The 23,875-nt window shown below is 43.2% G+C and overlaps 3 protein-coding genes across 52 annotated transcripts in view; 1 reads left to right on the forward strand and 2 right to left on the reverse strand.

Moving 5' to 3' along the window:
• tutl (immunoglobulin superfamily member turtle) overlaps positions 1-16,403 on the reverse strand; it is a 41,601-nt gene extending 25,198 nt beyond the window's left edge. For 11 of the 50 annotated variants that reach the window (XR_015271162.1, XR_015271164.1, XR_015271148.1 and 8 more), the window contains exons 1-4: positions 16,292-16,403; positions 14,499-14,801; positions 3,905-4,367; positions 38-147 (exon numbers count right to left, since the gene is read on the reverse strand). Coding sequence is in view for 23 of the 50 variants with exons in the window: in XM_086830532.1 (XP_086686658.1) it covers positions 38-147; positions 3,905-4,301 (507 nt within the window). In the remaining 27 variants the exon portion in view is untranslated. Of the gene's footprint in view, positions 1-25; positions 148-3,904; positions 4,368-14,498; positions 14,802-15,193; positions 15,402-16,291 lie in introns of those variants that run through there. The other 39 variants (XR_015271155.1, XR_015271156.1, XR_015271140.1 and 36 more) reach the window with 10 other exon arrangements.
• Positions 16,404-17,166: 763 nt separating this feature from the next.
• LOC147643978 (uncharacterized) lies at positions 17,167-18,990 on the reverse strand. The gene is made up of 3 exons (XM_086831141.1): positions 18,862-18,990; positions 18,566-18,705; positions 17,167-17,236 (listed from the first exon to the last, which is right to left on the reverse strand). The coding sequence occupies exons 1-3, from the start codon at positions 18,988-18,990 to the stop codon at positions 17,167-17,169; spliced, it is 339 nt and encodes a 112-aa protein (XP_086687267.1).
• A 1,424-nt stretch (positions 18,991-20,414) lies between these two features.
• On the forward strand, positions 20,415-22,322 carry Art2 (Arginine methyltransferase 2). Its single transcript, XM_020943548.2, has 3 exons — positions 20,415-21,260; positions 21,316-21,545; positions 21,605-22,322. The coding sequence occupies exons 1-3, from the start codon at positions 21,054-21,056 to the stop codon at positions 22,239-22,241; spliced, it is 1,074 nt and encodes a 357-aa protein (XP_020799207.1). The 5' UTR covers positions 20,415-21,053; the 3' UTR covers positions 22,242-22,322.
• Positions 22,323-23,875: the final 1,553 nt, after the last annotated feature.

Below are 23,875 nucleotides of genomic sequence, written 5' to 3' on the forward strand. Positions count from 1 at the left end.
AGAAATGTTAACTGTGATATCGTACCGTTTCGCTCACCTTCTTGTCCCACTGCAGGACATATGGCACGGGATGGTCGTTGGGGAACTCCACATGGCAGTTGAAGATGACGCCCTCGCCAAGTATGGCCGTAATGTGAACGGCATCTTCTGTAAAGTTGAAAGAGAGAGAAAAGTGGTGAGAAAATATAGCAGATATTTGTTACTCGGGGAATCGAGAACCGCAAGGATTCGTCAACGTGATGCGCTCATAATACGGCCAATTCCGCAGCAAAAGCCACAGCCATTCGCAGTTGGCCTTCTCTCTGCCCTCGTTATTGCTTTTCTATTTAGACGTGACATTCAGCACGATTTACGTGGCCCCGTCAAGTGTCATCCTTGTACCTTCCCTGTCCTTTCCCGCATCCTGACTGGGATAGGGAGTGGAAAAACTAACATGCCAGGGGTTACTTTTAAATGGATTTGTTGATGGCTACGTCGGTCACATGTCAAGTGCTGGTCATTGACTGATGTTTTCTCTCCTCCCCAAATCCACCCAAGGGACGAATAGCTGACCCGGCTTCCATTTTGGTTCTGAATCAGTTATCCGCCATTGAAGAAGGTCTGTGACTTATGAGAACTATGGGTTTATGTATATATATATGCACCGGAATGCAATCATCAGTCACTGGGAGAAATATATTTTGTAGCTTTAATTAATGATACTAGATTTGAACAGATATTAGCTATGATTGCGGATGTTTGCCTTGAATAAATCGTGTGAAAATTGATTGTATTTTAAGATCTTGGGGTGCCTTTACAAATTTGTTAAAATAACAGATAAATGTACAGAGTTTAAGGATAAAGGTCTTCAGAAGAACACAGTAACTCGATCGTGAAGTCATATTGAAGTCAGTATTTAAAAACCGTAAGAGATTACTTTTAATACAAAACTAGTTTAGTTTTTATAAACTTTGATATAAACTTAGACTTGCAATACATGTTTCCTTAGTGAGCACCTTCCTAGAATAACCATCTTGTTTGCTTCTGTTATAGTTTGATCTCAATCAGGGTTTAGTTTGATTTGCCTAATACTACATCCTTATATCCTTGTTATACATAGATTTTCCCACACTGTGCTCTCTGTGATTGACAAAATAAACTTGCTTTCCACCTTTTCAACTGTTCAACTGTTTCCTCTGCCTTGACAACGCCTTGTCGTGACATTTCATTAGCGTTTGTCACTGAGTCTCTGAGGTCAAGAGGGTGGCACCTGGAAGGAACCAGTGTGGGGCGACTCTTGACAGGCGCTGATTAGGCTCCTTGTTGCCGCTGCTTCTAGCTTTGATGGACGCCTCATTCCGAGGTGCGAATGTGCCCCAACATTATTTATGTATGCAACACCCACAGGGGTTCGAAAGAGAGGGAGAGAGGGTAAGAGCAAGAGAGAGAGAGAGAGCTTTTCTAAGCCGTTGACATGGTCAGCCAGGCTGAAAATTTCGTTTACAATTGGAGCAGAGCTCAAAGCTCGGCAAGCGGTAACGGAAATGCAAATGAATTGTCGGAAACAGAAGCAGAAGCATCAGCATCAGCAGCAGCAACAACCGCAGCAGGCGAGGAGCAATCCAATAAGGGAGCATATCCGGTTACACACACACAACATACACACAACTTGAAGATGCCATGGAGCTGCAGCTGATGCTGCTGGAAATAGGACCCTGGTCCTGGCATGACACTAAACTTGTTAACAAACAACTTCTGACCTGCCCAGAGCACATGCGATTGAGCCGAGTTTGTGAGAGGAGGCATTGTATCTGTATCTCTGCATCTGTATCTTTGTATCTGCATCTGTGTCCCAGCTGTATCTGTGTCGGTAATAGGGTTAGGCAAACGACCAGCGTCCGAAGCTGGCAAAACTGGCCTTGATTGTCCGGACAAACCAAAAAAAAAAAGAAATCAACCTAATGCGTTTTGCATTAATTCCTTAGTCCAATGGAGAGCAGGAAAATGAAGAAAGGCCCGAGACAAGTCCTCGTCCTGGCTGGGACTCTAGCCACATGACGTCTTTGTTGGCCAGGAGGCACTCAACCAGTCAGTCACTCATCCTCATCCTCATCCTCTTCCTCATCAAACATCCAGCCAGCAGCTGGCTGTCTCGCTTGCTCGCTTTATGCACTGCTCGCTTGTTGACTTTGGCATTTGCATAAATTTATGTTAACTTGGCCAGCTTTGGCAGACTATTTGCATCGCCACTCAGCCGCCGCTTACTGCTCCCGAAAAAAATAAAATAAAATAGGGAAAAACAACATCAGGAGCAACACAAAAACAATGACGACAACGACTATAATGGGGTAGAGAATGAATGATGATGATGTCGGAGTGTATAAACAGAGAGAAATGGGTACAAAAGGCTAGTTTACTAGAATACAAATAAATGATATTAACTGGGCATTTCAATTTTGAAAGCTCTAACTATTTTTGTTAAGAAATAAAAAGGATATAATGAGAACATGGTAACTTTTCAGATATAAAATATTATGAACCTTTCATTGATTCAATTAAGGTAGCATTAAACTTCTCTCTAGCTTTATGGTAATCCTAAGCTAAAACCCCAACTATAACCCATTGGAATTGAATTTAATTTAATGTAATTCTCTCTCTGTACACTCTCTGATGTACTTATGCGTCTATTGCCCTTTGATAATGTTGCAGACATGTCGCCTGTGACCTGCCAAGTACTCGAGGGTAGCAGCAGGAAGTGAGAGGAAGCCAGGATGTCAGAGGAATACCCGCGTGTGTCGCGCCTTTTGATGGCGTTAACATGCAAAAGTGGTTTCATTATTCCATTTAGAATGTCCTTCAGCCAAAGGCAGACGTTTCCACTCCTCAATTTCCAGCCAAAGTCCTCATCCCTCAGCCATCTCCAGCAGAGCCACTTGACACGAGTTTTTGGCTTGAGTTATTCAGCGAAGCGCACTTTGTTTTCATTGATTAAAGTCGCTTTCTAGGAACTCATTTCAGCGCCTTGTCAACCGACCGACTAAAACTCAAAGTTGACCTTTCGACCGTGCCAGCAAAGTGGCCATCGCCTCGAAGGAATCTCAAGCGGTTTTTCCAATTTTCGGCTAAATTAAATTGAATTAATTCACTCGACGGGCGTCGTCGTCGACACGGTACATTGGGCGGAGCCAGTGGCAACTTTTAATGTACTCCGGAAGCAGGAAGAGTAGAGGGAGAAGCCTATCAGGAAATGGAACAGAGCACAAGATTCGAATGGGGGTCCAGACCATTGAATTCAGGGAAAACTCGAAGTGAAATGCCAAGCATCTAGACAGGTTCTTCGAAGGGCCGTTAACCCAAGGAAATGCTCCTCTTGAATGTCAAGTACATAAATCTCTGGGCCACATTTCTCTTTATAGAATTTTATATATTTTATGGAGCCAACAAAGGGCTTTCCTTTTCTGTATTCAATTTACTATAGTAATATTACTACTTTTTAGCAAAATTTTCATGCCATTCAAATAAATTCAATTACTTTTTGACCCCTTTTTTTCGCCGCATAAAAATCAACCAAATGCCTAAATAAAAGCTATACTCCAACTCTACCTCCATTGACCACTGTCCAGTGCCCTTTTCTGTCTACTAATTGCCAAATGTAATCAGCTTTGGCCTCACGTAAGCCGCTTATTGTGCGCCATTAAATTTTCCGCCGAGCATCGTACAAAAAATCAAGTAAACTTGGTCCACACATGCGCTTAGTTTTTGGGTTTTTTTTCACCTCTCCTCGGCAGGGGATAGATATATTTTTCAAACCAAAAATAGTGCAAAGAAAGAGGCAAAGCGTTTATCATCGATATTTTCCAATAAAACTTTGGGCTTTCCAGCGATTTGCTGGGAAATTTAATTAAAAGCCCGCGACTGCACTCACCTGGTATGTTGTGCGCCTGTGCATCTTTCGCCAGAAGGGCCAGCAACGTGACCAGCACAAACTGGAGCACCTGGGCGGTGGAGCAGGTGAACCTGTGACTGGAGCTGGGAATGTCCCTTCGTCGGCGTCTTCTCCTCGTTGTTTTCACTGTGAAAGCTGCCGTTTTCGCTGGCGATGCCGTCAGCGTTTCGGTAGCGGGAATCGTTGTTGTCGCGTCAATCGCTGATCCTGCTGATCCTTCTCTGAGCTGGGAATGCTGCTCCTGGAACTGGAACTGGGACTGTGACTGGAGCTTCTTCGGTTGCTGATGCTGGGTGTGCCGGCTCTGGCTCTGGCTCTGGCTCTGGCTCAGTGCCCGACACCATCGATGAGACCCAAGGTCCGCGCACACGCCCATGCCTCTGTTCCCATAGTCAACGCCGCCGCGCTCCTAACGTATCCTTCTCACTTGCAGTGGCGTCATCTGGAAAGAAGGATAAAGAAAGGGGTGGGTAGAAGTTAGAGGGATCTGCGGCAAATGTTTCCATCAATGAAAATGCGAACGCCTTGCATTCGCACCTGGTTGCACTTGATGAAGCTGTCACATCCCTTCAGCCATCATCCATCAGCTGTCAGTGTCAGAAGCATCAAGTGCCAACAGAGACATCCTTTGGGAGGAGGAAGCTCTCTCCCTTGTACCTAGTATGAGTCACAACCCAATGCATTTTGTGCAAGAGTCAAGGGAAATATTTGGTAGTTATTAAAAGCTGTTCAAAAACCAATGAAAGTAAGGCAATTACTTTGCCTAGCCTAGGTTATTTTTTCAGTTCTTTAGAGTATCGAAAGCTGTTCTGAGTAAACTACATTGTAATTCTTATTTAATTACAAAATTAGCCTCTCAATTTACAATTTAACTAGATATAAATATATGGAAGTAGTACCCACATTCCATCACTTCTCTAACCTCTGGGACTTCCCCCAAAAATAAAGTATAAAGGCAACTTTATTGCCAAAGGTAAACCTTATCGACAGCCCAAAATCTTGGACAAACTCAAACAGCGTCCTTTCTAAGGACCGTTGACAAATTAATAAACAAAAGTTTTCCATTTCAACACTCGTCCTGGAGCACACACCCCCAAGTTGGCGCACACACACGTCCGTAAAATTAAGCAGCTAATATGTTGTAGCTACAACTGATAAGGACACCACTTAGCAGATTGAGAGGAGGACACGGACTCCTTCCTATACAAATAGAGCAAACTTTTCGCTGTTGTTTGGCAATAAAACTTTGCGTTTTAATGTAAAACTCGTGTTTGGAGGAGACTCACTTGTCTGGCAAATAACACACAGAGCAAAGCCGCGGGCTCTATTGTCTCGGATAGTTTTTGAAAGAAGATGGGGCCAAAATTTTTGGGTCTAACTTGGGTACCATTGCAGTTAATTGAATTGGCATCCCAGCGAATTTTATCACTTGGCCGCAGGTATTCCAAATGGTAGAACAAAAAGTCAGAAAATGTGATTTTAATTAAATTATTTGGAATGCTTTAAGCGGAATTTGTCTCTGTCTCGGTTTTTGAAACGTAAATATAAGCAGGCGTCGTAAAAGCTACCACACCCGCACAACAAAGCCACACACGCACACACAGGACGTATTTTAAATTGCAAGCCAGGCATTTTTGTAACGATTTTCATTCCTGTAAGAGGGGAGAGGGGGAAAAACAGCCCACAGCTCACCCCCAATGTTGTCACTGCAATTAAGTAACTCGAGCAAAGCTCCAGCTTCAGGGATGAGGGTCCTGTGTGTGTACAGGAAAGTTTCGTGGCTGACAGAGCTGTATAAACGTCATTAGTGCCATTTTAATGCATAACTTAATACATCCGGTGAGAGAGAGAGACACAGAGAGTGGAAGAGGAGTCCTTGTGCGTTGAATTTAATCCTTTTTGGCATGACATGTAAAATTTTAATAACGTCAAGGTTTCTGTGCGGAGCGTTATTAAAAGTTTTTTTATTTTTTGCTTTGCCCCAGCCCCACCATTATGACAAGTTTATTAAAACGAAATTTATTTATAGAGCGCACTCGAATCCCTTAGCGTCCTGATTCCTGCCCCCTGCTTCCTGCATCCCTCCAACCGCATCGAAACTAAAAGGCCCGAGCAGGGAGCGGCAAAAATCGCATTAAGTGTGCGGTGGTATTCCTCGTCCTGTGCACTGGCAACTAAAATAGAACAAAGGCCGGAAAAATGATTTCCCTTATGGCTGAATTTTCATTACCGAAATGCCCGCCATGGCGTATGATTTCATTTGTAAATCAGCTCAAGGGGGCTGCTCAGGACCCGGACAGGACAGGGGCCAAACAATGACAAATCAGCAAACGAATTGCATTTGCTGATACAACCAGGACGAGCTGCCAGGCTGCCAGTCGGGATAAGGATGAGGGACAAGGACCTCCTGCACTAAATCAGTTGATTGGTTCGCCTCCTGTCCTGCCTCCCTTCCTGTGTGTCCTAGTGTTTGTTTTTGTGGGCGGTGTGCCATGAGACCCATAACTGAATTGTCATCGTCGGCCACGTCGCTGTCATTAAAATGTGTGTCCTGGCCCCGTAACCCGTAACCCGTGATATGTCCCTCTGTCATTCAGCCATCTATCTAGCTGCTGCCCTTCGGACCAGCATTCGTCAGTTGAACCGCTGCACATTTCCATACACTAGGAAAAATTCTTGTATAAAGTTCTAGCGCTTTTAAGAAGTATTTACAACTTTTATGCTTTAAGGAAACTCCTAAGTTCTTGTTAAATAAGAAAAAGTAAATTCACCACTTATTTTGTCAGACATTTCCCCTGCAAAAACTCTTTTCATTTTCTCTCAGTGCTGCTTCCCTTTCTCACTCCGAAAGCTGCCTCGCATGGCGGCCATTTTATTTTCTGGCCGTGCGGTGGCAGCACTTTATGGCATCCGTTTCCGCTGCCGCTGCCGCTATCGCTGCTGCTGCTGCTGCTTTTTGGTTGGCTGCACACACGGCACACAGGATTCCGGCATATACAGCCACCGCATCGGAGATGCGGATCTTCCTTCCACGGCAGCTACTTGGCGCTCATTTGCATTACGTTCTGGGGATTGGGTATGGCGGACGATGCCTGATGCCTGCTGCCTGCTGCCTGGCGCTTTTAATTAAAAACCCTCGCTGGCCGGACGGGAACCATTCCCATTTCCATTCTGAAAAGCCGCAAATTATTTTCACTTGGCCCGCCGCACACACGCACACACATGGAGGAAGGAGGAAGGACTCACTGGCTGACCTCTAACCCCTTAGCCTTTTTGGCTCCAGAAACTAATTAAGCATGTTGTGAGCAAAAACTTGGGAACAAGACTGGGCCACGCCCCAAAAACCACAGCTCATTGCACTTCAATAAAGGCGAGTGCCGCCTGGAGTCCAGGATCTCCAGGATCTCCCAAGCTCACTACTTCACGGTCTTGCTGCCACACCCCAAGACATTTCGACAGGGACTTGAGTGTAGAGCAAGAGTATGTGTATATTGGGGTGTGTGTGGCACAACAACAAATTTAACAACTTTTGCACATTGTGCGAGGCAAAAGGAAAACGTTTCACGTACAAGTTTTATATATTTTACAGAGGGAAAAATAATATAAATCAAGGAATAAGTGTTGTAGAAAGTATATTAAAGGTAATGTTTTGGATGAATATATCTTCTAAATACTTTTAAACTCTAAGATATTTCTTTCAAGGTATTTATTAAATAGTTTTTAAGTTTAATTTCTCTCTGTGCAACATCTCAGCGCAGTGGGGGTCTTGGAATGTGTGTCCCTTCTGCTGTTTTCTTCGTTTTCTTCTTATTTTTTTTTTAGTATCACTCATACGCCGCATAGTACGCCCTGAAACTTTAATGAAATGGAACGCCCTTCTCATTCCTCCCGCCGTCCCTCTGCTCTACATTTGAGCAATGAGCCCCTAGGCCAGCCCTTCGTAAGCTTGTTAGCGAAACAGAGAGGACCTGAGACCTGAGAGAAAGAGAGAGGAAGAGAGACCCCGAACCAGATGTAGGACAACGGCAGAACAATGAGCTCCTCCCAGCATCAGATCCTTGACAATCCTTGGCTCCGTTTTTGGAGCTGTGGCCATTGGCCATACAACATCCTTGGCCAATTTCAAACGATGTTCCGCGAGTGCCAGATAGGGGCCATAAAGCGAACAGCTATCACTTAATCTAATGAGTTTCTACCTTACCTTCCCCAGGCTTTCTCAGTTTTCCCAGCGTTTCCCAGCTTTTCCAAGCTTCTCCACCTTTCCACCGCTGGCAATTAGACGAAGAATATGGCCAGTCCGCCTCTGTTTTTGGGTCTCTTAATGGGAGGGCGTGTGAGAGGTAATGTTCAAAGTTTTGAAACAGGCAGGCAAAGTCAATATATCATTAGGCACTTTGCCTTTTAAATGATCTGAAAAATGCGGCCAAATGGACTACAGACTCCAGACTGCGGAGCATGCAAAATGGCCAAACGAGGAGACCGGACCGACCCCGGTCATTGTACAATTTTAATTGCTCTAAAATGCTGTAATACAACACGAACCACAAATAAATAAAATTTGCTGACATCAACAGGATGTTTGCGGGTTCCTGTCCAGCCAGGACCTGGACAGACAAAAGCCTTGGGTGGCCAGTAATGGGCCTCCTAATGGTGGCCACACGGACGGGTCTCCGGGTCTCAGGAAATGAGGCGACGAGCATGAGGGTCGTTTTGTGCTTTTTTACATTTGTGCTTTTCATTTAGTTTTCACTTTCTTATCAGCGAGACATTGCGCAATAGCTATAAGCAACCTTTTGTAATGGATTGTTGCAGAGGCATATTTATTGGCCATTGTTTGGGACCAACTCTCTCTCCCTCATGACCAGGCACAATTTCCTGTGATGATTCCCGCTTATTCGTTTTACCATTTCACCCAAAAATAAGTTGACGCTTTGAAGCAATTAAATTCTTAATAATATTTTTGGGGAAGTGCAGAAAACTTTCCCGACTCTGCAAGCTGGAAGTTTTTCCAGCGAAAATATATAGAAAACTAAAAGGGGGTCAGCTTGGGGGCGTCCGAGCAAAAGGAGGCCTGCAAAGAAAAGTCAGGGAAAAAGGCAGCGAAACTTTTATGCTTGATGCTTAATTGCGGCATTTCGATTAAGCAAAATTAATAATAAAAGTTTGTGTTATTATTTATGCAGTCCCGAGCTGAGCAAAAGAGGGAATATCAAAGCGGGCAAAGCAAAGCGCGAGAAGGAAAAAGGAAGTGAAAATTTAGCAAACTTTTCCATCTTTTCTTTTTCTCGCTTCACATAAATCCTGTAAAGTGCTTTGAAAAATAAAAGGCACAAAACTTTTTCCACCGCAATTCGATGGAGAAACTGAGAACCTCGAAGAAGAACCGACCGTCTCTAATAACTGCAGACATGCGTGGCAGGATCCCTTCCCCTGATTACTGTCCTGGCAACAAGGAAATCTCTTTACTATTATGTCAAGTTTGTTGTGTGTCTCATTTAACTTTTTTTCCCCAAAAAACTTGTTGAAACTAAAGCCCTCTCTGCACCAACTAAAGAGGGGGGAGAAAGAAGAGTTTCTGGAAAGAGAGGAGCAGAAGGTTGCCTGTGTATATCAGACATCCTGCCGAAACAGAGAAGGAATGAAGAAAAATAAATAAATGTAATGGCAACGCTAATGAACGGCTCCCAGTCATCCCTCTGCAGTGCCCATACCAGTACCCAGATCCAACCCCAGCTACGGCTCCTTGTCAAGCTCCTCCTCCTGCTCATCCTGCTCCTTCAGCTCCTCCTGCTCCTTCTGCTCCTGCTGCTTCCCCCTTCTCGACTTTCCCGAGCGGACATGACCATAAACTTTGCCGCTGCTATTTTTGCCTGGCTCTTTTGCGCCTCGCATAAAGTTGATTTCGAGTTGGATCCAAAGTGTGGGGGAATAAAAATAAAGAAAAAAAGCCAAACGGGATTCGGGGGCAGAAAAGTTTAGCACTCGAAGCCCGACTTGGAGACCAACCTCCCTTGAAGCCACCCTGTTTACGCACGTCTTTTGGCCGCTGCATCAAATGAAATGCTGCGAGTTGAATAGCATCACAAGATGTAGATGTAGATGTAGATGGCGATGAACAGGGGACTGGGACTGGGGCAAATCATGACTGAAGTGCAAAACTTTTCCCATTATGCAATAAATAAATTTCCATGCTTTAAAGTGGCAATCGCTTGGGGGAGGCAAACGTTGGCGGCTGCGACAAACGTAATTACGTATACGTCATGGAGCTCCTCCACAGAACACCGAGCACCGAGCACCTTGTAATGGGCATATCAGCGCAGTTCAAACAGCGTCAAATTGAATAAGCAAACAACAACAGGGAAGAAAGGTACAGGAGGCAGGACCAAAAACTGAGACCCACTCCTGGCTCCTGACCAACTCCCAGATGTTTGCTTTTGATGCAGAGAAAGAAATTCCTTAATTAGAAAAAAGACTCCACTCCACTTGAATTCGAGCCTGGAAAATATATTTAAGAATGGATCTTTTTGGTAACTTAAAACCGAGGAAAAACCCAGGAAAATGTCTACAAGTATCCATTTTCTTGGCTCTTTGTGTAGGTAAAGCGGCGATTATATATACATTTTTTTTTAGAACTCGCCAACAAAGGACCTCGGGGACTGGGACAGGATATTGATTTTTCAGCGCCAAGCTAAGCTAAGCTGCGTCTTAGGCGGCAGGACGAGGGCTTTGACGAGTCCATTGAACTATTTGCCGCTGTGGCCTGAATGTCCTTATTAAAAGCCAGCAGGGTTCTCTGGCCGCCTGTCGATATCTCAAAACTAATAAAAAGGGTTCCCTGCCCCGACTTCTGGGCAACTTTTTCGTTTTTGCTCAAATTGATATTCGAGTATTGGGTGTGGGAGTAAAAGGCTGGCCACAAAATTTCTGATTGCGCTTTAATGGGCCCTAATGGCACCGGCGACAAGTGTGGCAAATTACTTTAATGGGTCACTACGAAATAATGAACACCGCACACACTTTGTCCCTGGGGGGTAAAGAGGGATATTTAGAAGAGGACTTCTTTTTGGGCCAAACTTTAAGTCTGTATGGAAATATTTTAATTTCAACGGCTTTGCACTTAAACTTTCAGCTTGAAAAGAAGAAACTTTCTGGCCATAAGAAAACAAAAACGCAAACCCGCATAGTTATTAAAAAGAAGAGGCAACAAAAAGCAGCAGGCAGCAGCAAAGTTGTGTCTCTGCCAGCCAGCACTTTTTTTGTGGAAACACTCGTACTTGTAGCAGGAAGAAAAAAATGCAAACAATTTGCAACTTTAACTTGCCTCCGTTTCACTCCCTCTCCTCTGCCTGGAATTTGGTCAGAAAATTTGAAAATGCATTCGTGCAGGGAGAGAGAGGGCACAGACTCTGGACTCGGGAAAGACCTTAAAGCAATTCGATTCGATTCGTGGGGAGAGTGCGGTTCATTGGATCGTGCCTGGCTGGGTTGTATATACAAATACCGAAAAATTGCATGCATTTAAATTGGGAACGCAAATTCGTATTGTTTTTTTTTTCCACCCGGAGCTCAGAAAGGGAGAAAATGCCACGACATTTTGCCTGTAAAAATAAATCAACAACTGGGTCAATTTTAACGCTTCACTGCCAATGGAGTGTGAAAAATATATGGGAGAAACAGCGGGAAACGGTGGAAAATCCAAACAAAAACACAGAACCCAGAACAGAAGAACAAAGCGTCACCAGAAAGGAGGATGTGGGTGCCAGGGTGCTGAACGAAGCCCTGCAACTTCACCTGAATGTGAGAAACCACCCTGGCTACCTGGTTACCTTTTACACCTGTGTATGAGTACATGAGTGCTCAGAGTGCTTACCAGAGATCGTCGACAGCAAATTGCATCTCCGCCTTTAACAGAACGCGATACCCTGCTGCTGCTGCTGTTGCTGCAGGAAATTCTGTGTATCTATCAAAGGCAGCAGAAAAACAACTACAGAAGAAGAAAAAAACTAAAGAAAAACAAGTTCCCAGCTTCGTTTGCTCTCTTATACACGAACTGGAGTCTGAAGCTACACAAATACTGATATATACCTCTGGGTTTTGTAAGCCGATCTCGAAGCCGACCCGAAGCCCCCATCCTCAGTCCACTCACAACTTCTACGCCTTCTCCATCTCGGACTCGAGCTTGGGGCTCGGGTTTCGTGGGATTTGGGCGCCAACTCTGGAGTTGTCCGATCTAGAGAGAGGAGTGTGTGTGTATATATATACCCAAAAAAAACTAAAAACTCGAAACTGGCGCTGATAAAGTTCTCATAGCATGTATATTGTTGGATAATCTTGCTTGGGGTCCGAATCAGGGCAACAAATTCCAGCAAACTGCTCGAGACTCTAAGCAGACTCATTGACTGACTGGCCGCAGCTTCCGTTCGTTGTTTGGGTGTTTTATTTTGGCGAAAATATAAACAAATCTAAAAATAGTAACTTTAAGCAACTGAAATCGAACTTTTTAGACGAGTTTTTCTGTTGATCTTTGAGTTTTCTTGCCAGTTTTTAATAAAACAGGCTTACATAGATTAAAAAACTAACTTCGGGAACCAATTGAATTATTGGAAATCAATTATAAATAAGCACCATTCATTGAATCAATACTTATGCCCATTTTTGTCAACAAATCAGAATTTAAAAATTTCATAACTCAGTCAAAAATGCATTAATTTCGATTCTGAAAGCTGCTCTATGCTAGTTTTTAATAGATCAATAACTCATACCATTACTCATACTCATTACTCATACCATTCAATAACCTCATACATTATTTTAAATTTTTAAATATTTAAAATTTTGTCAATTTTTTAAATTGTTAAAAGTATTTTTTTAACAACAAAAATGTAGGAAAAAAAATTTCAAATTTTTATTCCTTTTTTAATGCCTAGAAAGATTCCCCTGTTAATGCTGATCAATAATATATATGATTTATATCGGAAACGGTTCCTTCACTTTGTTTTTATCTTCTGACTGAATTTATGATACCCTGTAAGGTTATAAATATTCAATATGATGATTTTTCTATAACCCAAAGCTTAAAAAACTCATAACTCAGCCAAAAATCAATTCATTTCGATTCGGAAAGCTGTTCTGTGCTAGTTTTTAATAGATTAATAAGTCTGCATACCTAGATTTACATTTTAAAATATTTGAAATTTTGTCAATTTTTTAAATTGTTAAAAGTACTTTTTTAACAACAAAAATGTTGAAAAAAATTTTCAAAATTTTATTTCCTTTTTTTATGCTTAGAAAGATTCCCCTGTTAATGCTGATCAAGAATATATATGATTTATAGGGTCGGAAATGATTCCTTCACTTCGTTTTAAGCTTCTAACTGAATGTATGATACCCTGTTTGGGTATAAATTAAAGGCTATTTCTCCTAAAAACAAAAACTGTACAATAATGGAAACAACAAAACTTCGATCTTTTTGTTTGTGCGTCTCTAATATAACCAGGTATAAACAATATATTGGAGGTGGAATATCGAATTTTCTTAACACTGTTAATGACGTTTCAGTTTTTTAGGTTGTTTTTTTTCGAGGGGGCCCTGCGTTCGTGAGGGCGTGTAGTTATCGTTATCGTTATCGCCGCCGCTAAGCGAGGTCGCAACTCGTTTGAATAGGTTACCACGAGTGGGTGACCTTACACAGCAGTCACGCAAGCACCCACTTCCAGCGGTCTCGCTCTGGCTACAAAAAAATCTATAAAAAGCAAATATGTATCTTTGGTGTAATTGTAAATCGATTTGGTGTACAGCCGATCTATAAGGTAGATCAATATTTAGCCAAGAAAAGCCATGGGGGCATGGCTAGGAAGCAAGCGAGTGAAGCGAAGCGATAAACCATATGGATTGCTTTGGGGGAATTGCAATTTCCTGGCCACTAATAACTCTGGCTCCCTTTTGTATCGTCTTTGTCATCGGTTACACATGTTTGCTGCTTTGCTGCTTGGTTATTTCCACACTGCAACTGGCCATCTGTCCATCTTTTCCCATCTTTCCCTCAGAGCCAAGTCTGAGTCTGCAAGTCTGAGGAGGATGTGGACAAAGCCACAAAACCAATCAAGCCTCCCAGCCCCGGCCAAACATCGTTCTCCTATATATATGTATACATCAATCCCCCAGCCAGTTTCTGTCCCTTCAATTCCCCTACCTCGTTTGTTTTCTGGCCCAGTTTAGTTGTTTGTTTTTTGGGCCAACAACAGCCAGTGCAGTGCTGTGTGTGCCTGGGTTTTTTTTTCTGGCCTCAGTTATTCCGTAATTGAATTGTGCCGTACTCGCACTTATTTACACTTCTGCCGTTTGTAATTGAAAATTTCATAAATTTTAATTAAATCCTAGCCTGCGGACGCTCCAAAGTATTTGATTTGCAGAATGCATTGGCAATTTTTCGCCCAAAGCCTTTTAGTTTCTCTCTCTCCCCCTGGAATGAGTTTTAGTTTTGTTTTTAGCTTTCCCCGGGGAGTAGTTTTTCAGTTGTTATTATATAGGGAGTATCGATAGTATCGTGGTTCATTTTTTGTATGTGACTCACCTCACTTGCGCAATCATTATACGATGTGCTCAGATCCGGATGCTATAGTTGTGAGCCTAGGGTCCTGGTAGTTCTATACTCCTCCTTCTGCTGATGATGGCTCTTAGAGTCGTTAAATCCGTTGAGTTATGTTTGTTGTTTGCTTTCTGGCTTTCACTCTAGACCTTGGCTGCTGTTTTCGGTTGCGCGTTTTACACTTTGTTTACAGGATAATCGCATACTTTATGACACTTTCGAGTACACTTTGCGAAGAAGGACTTTGAAACCGTTTTCCGTTCGACACAATGGATTTTTATGTTATTCCTATTTGATTGGAAAAGGAAATGATGATGGGGATGGGGATGAAAACAAAGGCATAAGACATAAGGCGTAAAATGTATATATATTTTCGGGGGGGACACACTCTGAAGGAAAAGCCGCGCCTTTTATGCACAACAAATAAAATCAATACGGCGTAAAAATAGGATTATTGTATGGGTTATTCGCTCTTTTGATGTGGTAATTGTCGCGTCTGGTCAACAGCAAGGACTCTGGCTCCTTGATTGTCCTTTTGATTTTTACGATTTTCACACACACACACACACACACACATACACAGAGCACGTGACTCATCAGCGGGGTCGGGTCACGCCTTAGCTTTTGTAGTACATTATATAATTGTCACTTGACGCGGTTGTTTTTTTTCTGTCTTTTACTTATTTCTGTTTTAGTTCTCCTTCCCTCTCTAGTATCCTGGCTTTTCCTTTATGAAAAACCTAAGAACTTTAGAGCACTCCAGCTCACAGCTGTGCCGTTGCCGTTTTTTGAAACCTTCGACTGACGGCGCGATGTCGAACCGAACACAGCTCCAGATTGCTGGAAAAGCGCGGCTGCAAAGAGCTCCCTCAAAAATCAGGAAAAAACAGAACGTAAAGGAAAACCTAAACAGACAGAGAGAGAGAGAGCAGGAGCTGAGAGAGTGAGAGAGAGAGGAAGAATTACCAGTTTTCCAAGGCAGAGTTGAGCAGAAATATAAGGGTTTTCATGTGGGAAGCACTAAAATTGCAATGATTTGTACCAAAAGTTTGAAGCTTTAAAACATAGTTTAATAGTTTTTATATCCCTATTATATCAAGGGGTATTTTCTGAAATAGTTTAAGGAAAATGAGTGCAATTTTCCTTTTGGCCTAAAGACCAACAGCTGATGCGTAACGGCCAGAACAGAAATTGCCCCTAATAACGGGATTTGTTCAACTTGCGCAACTGTCCTGGCCCCTCAAAAAAAAAAAAAAAACTTGTCGAGAATTTCTCGCCTTTCCAGCACAACTGGTAATGCTCTCTCTCTCTCTGCCTCTCTATCCATCTCTCTTTGGCGATCCTTTGGGAAACTGGAATTTTTGCTTGCAGACTCCATTATTCTGCTCTCAGAGTTCTGTTTTTCTTTGGCTTTTCAGCCGCTTTTCCCTTTTTCAAGCTGGTGCAACCGCGCGGGTGTGGTCCTGTTTTTCCTGAAAAGTGCCGAAAAACGCAGAGCGAATTTCCATTGAGTCAGGGAAGAGCGCGTGTCCCACCACCCCTCCACCTTTGGACGATGCTGTGTGTGGGTGAATTTTCTTGTTTTAGAGTTCCGCACGCCCGCTTTTTGTTTTTCTGTTGATTTTTCACTTTTGATTTTGATTTTTTGCTGTGGTTGTATTAAATCCATTGAGGCATTTTTCCTGGGCAATTTTCCTAGGCACACACACACCTGGACACTCTCTCACACACACACACACACACACACTGGTTAATGAAATGAGTTTTTTGGGCCTTGCCTCGGAAGCTGACGGAGATGCGTCCGCGTTCACGTACGCCGTGACAGAAAAACAATTGAGTACTAAATCCGCATCGGGAGGTAGCACCATCAGCAGCAGCCGTGATGAAACTGAGTACCCAAGAGAGAGAGAGACACACACACTCAGAGAGAGAGAGAGGAAGAGAGTTTGATTCTGTAAAAGAGAAACTGCGCAGATACTCTCTCTGGCCCGAGTTCGAACCTGTCCTCGGCTTTAACCCTTTGACATGAGTTTCCGAGGCGAAACCCTGAGAACCGAGGAAGAACTCTGAAGAAGGGGAGTGAGAAGCCCTCGAAGTCGTCGGCTTCATTGAATAATTATCTCGGAGTCGGAGTTTTACCTGTTCTTCAGGGGGCCCTTCGGTGTGTGTGTGTGTGTGTTGTGACCCAAAAACCAGTTTCTACTAACTACCAACTATCAACTCCCAACCCGTTTTCCACTCCAAACTTTGGCTTGGCGCTCAGAAAGTGCGGAAAGTGCGCCTGCGCAGGCAGCTTGAAAAGCTAACCGAAAGACCCAAAAGAACTCAGGTGGAAATGTGTTAAAAAGTCAATTCTGTTTTGAAGTTTTGCAGCTAGAGAAGCGTGACCCCGCGCCGGGGTCAGATAATTGGTCAAGTTAATGGAATTCTTGGTCATAAATTGCTTTTTAATTATTATGCCTGGGAATGCTTTGCAAAGTCTCTACCTGCATCTGGAAATGATGAGTTGGTCCATTTGCATCGAGGCGAGGCGGTTCTTTTGGCAAGTCATAAAATTCCCACGGCTGGTAGGCCTGACCTACGGTGTAATATTTTAATTAGCCAGCACAGCTGCCAAGAAAAATCCCTTGTTTCCCCTTAATACGTTTTTCCCTTATTCCATCGAGAGGAAACTCTTGAAGCAGAGAGCCTGGAAAATGGAATTTCTAAGCGCCTGCGCTAATCTGCAAGGCGGAGAAAGGAAAGAGCGATTTATATTGAGAGAGAAATAACGGGAGAGACGCCCTCGATTTGTCAGCAAAAAAAACACACCAAGAACCAACCAACCACCACCCACCACCCACCACCCATTCTAGAGCAAGTGCCACCCTCGGACGTAGCCGAAAATGTTTCGTTTTCGCTGAATTTCACTTGGCCAGGACCTCCTCGTAGTGCAGCTACCCATTGACTTACCCTACGTAATATGTTGACTTAAGCACTCTGATTTATGCATTATATTAGCGTTGATTTTTAGCTGCAATAAATCTGCAAATACTCTGCTTTCTACATGCCATAAACTCTGTGTGCATGCGAGAGCCGTAATCATAATTCACTTGGCCACGCTAATATGTAGGTCCTCCTGATAGCTTCGACTAATTTGTGCCATCACCAGACAGGTGAACAGGTGAACAACTTGCACTGTCTGCCTGTCAAGTATGTCCCAAGTATGTGAGAGAGTGTGCCATATGCTAGCTTCCAGGCGATTTGAGTTGATTCTACCTGCCCATCTCGGACAGCTGTCACAGTGAACTCTTCTTCACAGTCAACTAATTGCCAATTCCATAATCGCCGAAATCTCAAAGGGCACAGGAGGTGCCCAGATTGCCATGTAGTTTGACCAATCTGGTCAGTGTTACCAACTATTAATGACCACACGCACTTGAAGATGATTCCGGTTCCTCAGTTCCTTCTCCAGAGAGTTGCCGGAACGTGTCCTGCCTGGCTAAAAGTAGGACGATATACAAAAGACAGATATCTGTGTGATTTCATAAATTTTAGCATGATTTTTGATCAAATTTAAACACCCCTTAATGGGCTAAAATCAACTAAGCTATTGAGAAGAAAGGTTATATTAACCAAAGGTAAATTACAAATCATTTATTAACTAGATTTGTGATCATATAAATCAGAGTAAAGGTAAATGTCTATTATCAACTGATTCCCGAGAGGCATCCGAATTTGGTTGGGATTGATATTACCTATAACGCTAATCGCACTCTGCGTGCTTGTATTTACATAGTTTTCAAGAAGGGGTACCTAAGTAGCATATCACACTATTATAAAGTATAAAGAAGTTTTTTACCAAATTATTAACAAGTTATTATTATTGGTAAATAAAACATAATACCGATCAATGCGATTTTCTCCAAGTTTCATTGTCCGCCTGACAAATAAAATACCATTCAGTAAAGCAATTAAAGTCATCCATAGTTTCATTATGTAATAATACACAGTTTTGGGTGTGTTTTTTGTCATCTGGTTCCATGTCATTCCACTTTAAAAATTGTGCTGACTTGTGCGAGGCCTCAGATACAAAGTGGCCCTCAGTATTTCGATCATTGAGACCCAACCAGTAGGGTTTAAATTCACTTAATTTTGCTGCAACGGCAGTGAGTTCCTCTTCGTTTCGTTTCCCATCTGACGACACTTTCTCCTAGCACAAAACCAATCTTCAGTAAAGTTATTGATTATACGAAAGTATCAGTCACAGATTCCTATTCTTATCTCGGCTGTTTAGAGACTCCTGTAGTTGGTTTGCAAGACTATCCAAAAGCAGACTTTATTCTAGTTTAGTTCGGGATTCCTTCACTTTGGCTTGCACCACCTGAAATTGATCTTCTAGATTAGGTCCAACTCCTTGGAGGTCCTCCGCCAAGGATATATGCCACAACGTAAAGGTAGCCAGCGCCCAAAGAAAGTAACTTCCGGCGATGTGCATCTTTAAGCTGAGCGGGATTAAGACCGCTAAAGATGAAATTCTCTGATGAACTAATTTAAAATGTATGGGAAGACTTTGGTAAAGTCATATGAACTCGGCTGGGATTAATGAAAGCTCTTTTTAAATATATTTTACAAGGTCTATGTTTATAAATATGTATATAGAAATGCAGTTATCTGCTTTTGTAACAGGAAAAATATTGTAAACCATATATACAATACAAATTGATGTCATTAGCTGTTCTGCAAACGATCGGGTAATTAATGGAGATATATTGTGAATATATATGATATATAACTCAGTTTTCAATCAAATAATAAGCTGATTAGCATTTTAAAATACCTTTTCAACGACGTATATACATAAATCACTACGTATTAATACGATGGGTGCTTATAGTCACTACGAGTACCATTCGATGTGAATATTTACCAGTTTTTCTTTATTTTCTATATATTTATAATCCTAAGCTCAACTATATAATCACTGACGTGTAACACTTACTCCTTGCCAGGAAAATTTCCCTATGAATATTGTCTGATATTCTTGAATTTATGCTTTGTGATTCCATTTCCCTGGTGATTCCCCCTTCGTGCCACGTGCATAACACTCAAGGACACTGCCCTCCCAGCAGAGGGGGCGGCTTAAATGATTGTCTCTTGCCACTGGGGGGAAGTAGGAGTTGAATCTCATAATTTGCCAGGACTCGTGTCCCTGCAAAAGGTGTTCATGTGGCCATAAAAACAATAAAATATTTAACACAAATTTTAACTTAATGCTCGAGTCGTAAAAATGTATGAGTGTAAAAATGCTTACCTATGGGGGGGCGGTACAGGACCAAGCCGATGTCGCCTCATTAAACCAGAAATTACACAAAGGATAACGCGCAGCTTGACGGCGATGGCCGCAAAGTGTTTGTGTTTGTATTTGCTCCTGTCTCTGTGTGTGTGTGTGTGTGTGTGTGTGTGTGTCGGTATTTACCCCCACTTATGGCCTCCCCCCCTTCCTGTAACCCCTTTTCGGACGGCTCTTAGCTTACGGCTGCTGCTGGCATACAAATAAAAAATTATCGCCCAAGTCCAGGACTTGAGTCCTGCGTTTGGCTCCATTATATTTTATTTTTACAATTTTTCGTCACTTTCCCGGCTCGTCTGGCTTTATTTTCTCCTCTCTGTCTATATGTATTCCTTTTTGGCCCGGCTTAGGACCCGTCCCAATCCCATTCCCCTCTCAATCCCTGTCCTATTCCGACTCCTGCCCCGTCATTGTCTTTTGACGCTGGAAGCATTTATCGTCTCTGTGTCTGTGTATCCGTGTGCGCCGCCTTCCTGTTCGAGCTCCGGCTGCTTCCTGCCTCCAATCCCTTGCTTACTCTTCTTATGTGTGTGTATTTTTTACCGACGCTGATTTTTATTCCTCTGCAGGATGTGATATTTCATTCAAGGGACGCTAACAGAGCAGCTAAATGCCCCCCGCACCACGCTCTCCACGGTCGGAGCCCAGGACAGATAATAATTTCTCATCTTTATGATGTTTTCACGCTCCGCTGTGCCCTGCTTAAGTCAAGAATCCAGCGCGGCATTCACTTTTCACTTTCTTGGTCCCATTTCCCCGCAATCGAATTGGGAATGCCCGGAAGCAGTGTGGCCATAATTGCGAGTCCCGACTAGACGAAGACAATGTCCTCCTCAATCGGATGGGGATGATGTAGCTCTGGCCATGGGAGTGAGTGATATCCCTCCAGCAAACTTGTTTGCCCAGCGTCCCGTTCCCATCTCCCAATTTGCCAGCTCATCACGGTCCATTGTCCGGAGTAGGTCATCTGCTGCTGCTGGGATGTAATAATGAAATTTACGTCTGCATAACGCTGATTTATGTACGCTAATGAGCTTTTTAATTAGTTAATGCACGCAGTCAGCAGCGGGGTGTAAATTTAAGGAATTAATTATGAAAAACTAGACCAGGCGAAATTAAGTGATTCCGTTGAATCTAGCATACCTTGGGGATTACTGTTAAGATAAACATATTGTAAAGGCAAACTGACAGGCAAAAGTCAAGGGAAAATGTCTCAAGTTGCAGCAAAAGATGAAATCGACTTGTCGGAAATGGAAAGTGTAGAGAATCAGATCCTTAAGGATCGTCGCGAACAGGAGGCAATGTATTTCCAACTCTACAGTCGCCTTGAGGTTCAGGAATGGCTCCTTAAAGACTCGGTACGCAACAAGGCCTATCGCGAAGCTATACTCCACAACAAGTCTTTTAAGAATAAGGTAAGGAGATGGCCCCTGGAGAGAGCTTCCCATCTCTTACGAGTGATCTCTGCAGGTTGTGCTGGAAGTGGGTTGTGGCCTGGGCATGCTTTCGATATTTGCGGCCAAGGCTGGTGCCTCTCGAGTCATCGCTGTCGATGGATCCAGTATCACGGATTACACTAGCCGCATAGCCGAGGAGAATGGTTATGGTAGTGTAATCACAGTAGTCCGTGGCAAGGTGGAGGATATAGAACTGCCTAAGGATATTCAGAAAGTGGATATCCTCATTTGCGATTGGATGGGGTGGGTTATCTTTACGCGGAGTCTAGTTAAAGCTCTCTATTGAAATCCCCTTCCATTAGTCACTGCCTCTTTTTGGAGAACATGTTGGAATCGTTGATATTTGCTCGGGACAAGTGGCTGGTGAAAGGAGGCCTCATCTTCCCGGACTCGGCCCAACTCTACCTGACCGCCATTTCCGGACAGGACCAAGATCTTGGCTTCTGGCACGACGTCCATGGCTTTGACTTGAGTGCCATTCGTCGCAGATGCGCCGGCAAGGCTCTGGTCGAGCACGTGACCACCGGCCAGGTAATGAGCCGTGTCTACCTCGTGAAGTCTCTGGACTTGTACGCCATCCGGGAAGGTTCCTCCGTCTTCCGCTCCTTCTACGACCTGAAGGTCACGCGCAGCGGCCAGGTCCACGGCCTGCTCGCCTACTTCGATGTGGGGTTCAGCAAGTGCCAGCGATGGGTTAGCTTCAGCACGTCGCCCAGTGCTCCCTGGACGCACTGGAACCAGACGGTGTTCTACCTGGAGGCTCCACTGCCCGTGCAGGCAGGTGAATCCATCAAGGGCGTGTTTGGCATACAACCGAGTGCCGAGAGCATCTTCGACCTGGAGTTTGACATATACGTGGACTTTGAGGGGAAGGAGAAATCGGTGACTAGCAAGCAGTCCTTCGTACTGTCGAGTACCCTTCAGCTGGGTGTGGCTTAAAGAGGGGTTAGAGAACCACACGGAATATTATTTGAGTCACCAAAAAGAAACCCAGCAAAAATAAAGCAAAAACAAGCCACATTGCCCAGGGTGTGCAATATTTATATTATTTTATTGTATGTGTAGGCACACAGGACTTCTCCCTGCCAGGATACAGATGAGGAGCTTCGAAAAAAAAAGGTCTGGGGCCATGGCAACTTATTATTGCTCTGAATTACTCAAGAAATGTACTAACAAAGGATTTTTTAAGGGGTTTTCTTTGGGCTGATTTAATTCCCATAAATTGAGTCACAAGACAAAAGTAATGTAGTGAAGACCTTTTAATAATAAGATGCATAGCGCCTTGAACACTTGAATTCCAAGTATGAAAGTACACTCACTCTCTTTGCTAATGTATTATTTGCCTAGCAAATTCTTTAATTTAGATATTTCACATAAATCTAAATATTTCCCCATATATTCCTTTAGAAGGATACCCACAGGGTATTTGTTAGCTACCTGAAAGCTGTGTCAGTTAGCTGGTTTTCCCTCCACAAACTCACTGAGTTGGTTAAATGGTGTAAATAAGTGCAGTGCCAGCATTTAATTATTTAAAACAGTTTTCCGATGTGTGTGTGTGCAATGTGGGGCAATCTAGTGCGCATTGCATTTAATTTATACGCCATGTTTTCATACATCTATTTTTTTCCTTTAACAATGCATTTTGTGTTTTTATATTATTTTTTTATGACTTGAATTTTTCATTTCACGCTCACAGCGGGAAACCCCATAAACTAGCGCTTTAAGCGAAGGCTTAATATTGTTTACCGCGGCGATTGGCACAAAAAATATATATCTCTTTATCTCGCAGGAATTTTGCGGTTGAAAGCAGTTTCCCAGGATCACTCCTCGCGGACTTTTCAATCAAATTATAAGCCTCTGCTGCTGATGCTGCTTCTGCTGCTGCTGCTGCTATCTGTTGTTGTTGTTGGCTTTTGCTCTCTGGCCCAGTTCCAGTTTCCAGTTGCCCGCTTTTCCCCACATTTCACTGGGAAATTGGCCCGCAGAGCGCTGTGTGTGTGCCGTGTGTGTACCGTTGACGGTTATGCAAATGTTAGGTAAATGCGCATAATAATAATTTCAAATAAATTTAATGTTCTCCGCACACACACACACACACAGCTGGTGTGTGTGTGGAGTTTGCTTTTTGCTAAAGCACAAGGTATCCTTCGTCCTTCGGTCTTCGCTCTTAGTGTGTGTGTGTGTGTGTGTTAGACATGCGGCGCCACCGTCAAAGCTGAAATCTTCCTATAGCTCCTCTCAGTGTGTGTGGGTGTAGCGGGTGTGTGTGCCTGTTTGTGAATGTGTGTGTGTGTGTTTGTTTGCATAATGTGCAACATTTTATGTTTTTATTACAGCCCAACGCCAGACACACAGCTCTGTAGAGAGAAGGCAGTGAGGCAAGTGTGGCAGTGTGGCAGCGACTACAGTGGCAGCTAGGCGTGTCTAATGGCTTTGTGGATACACCGGAAGAAGCTCTTAGCTTAGTTCTATTGATAATTAATTAATATTTAAGCATGGGAAATTGTCAAGAGATATTATGGAAAATTTTGCATATTTAGTTGACTAGAAAAAGAGCTTTTACAACTGCCATA

This window comes from Drosophila serrata, unplaced genomic scaffold, assembly GCF_035046125.1.
Source record: "Drosophila serrata isolate PLE 108 unplaced genomic scaffold, ASM3504612v1 contig_240, whole genome shotgun sequence".
Classification (NCBI taxonomy): domain Eukaryota; kingdom Metazoa; phylum Arthropoda; class Insecta; order Diptera; family Drosophilidae; genus Drosophila; species Drosophila serrata.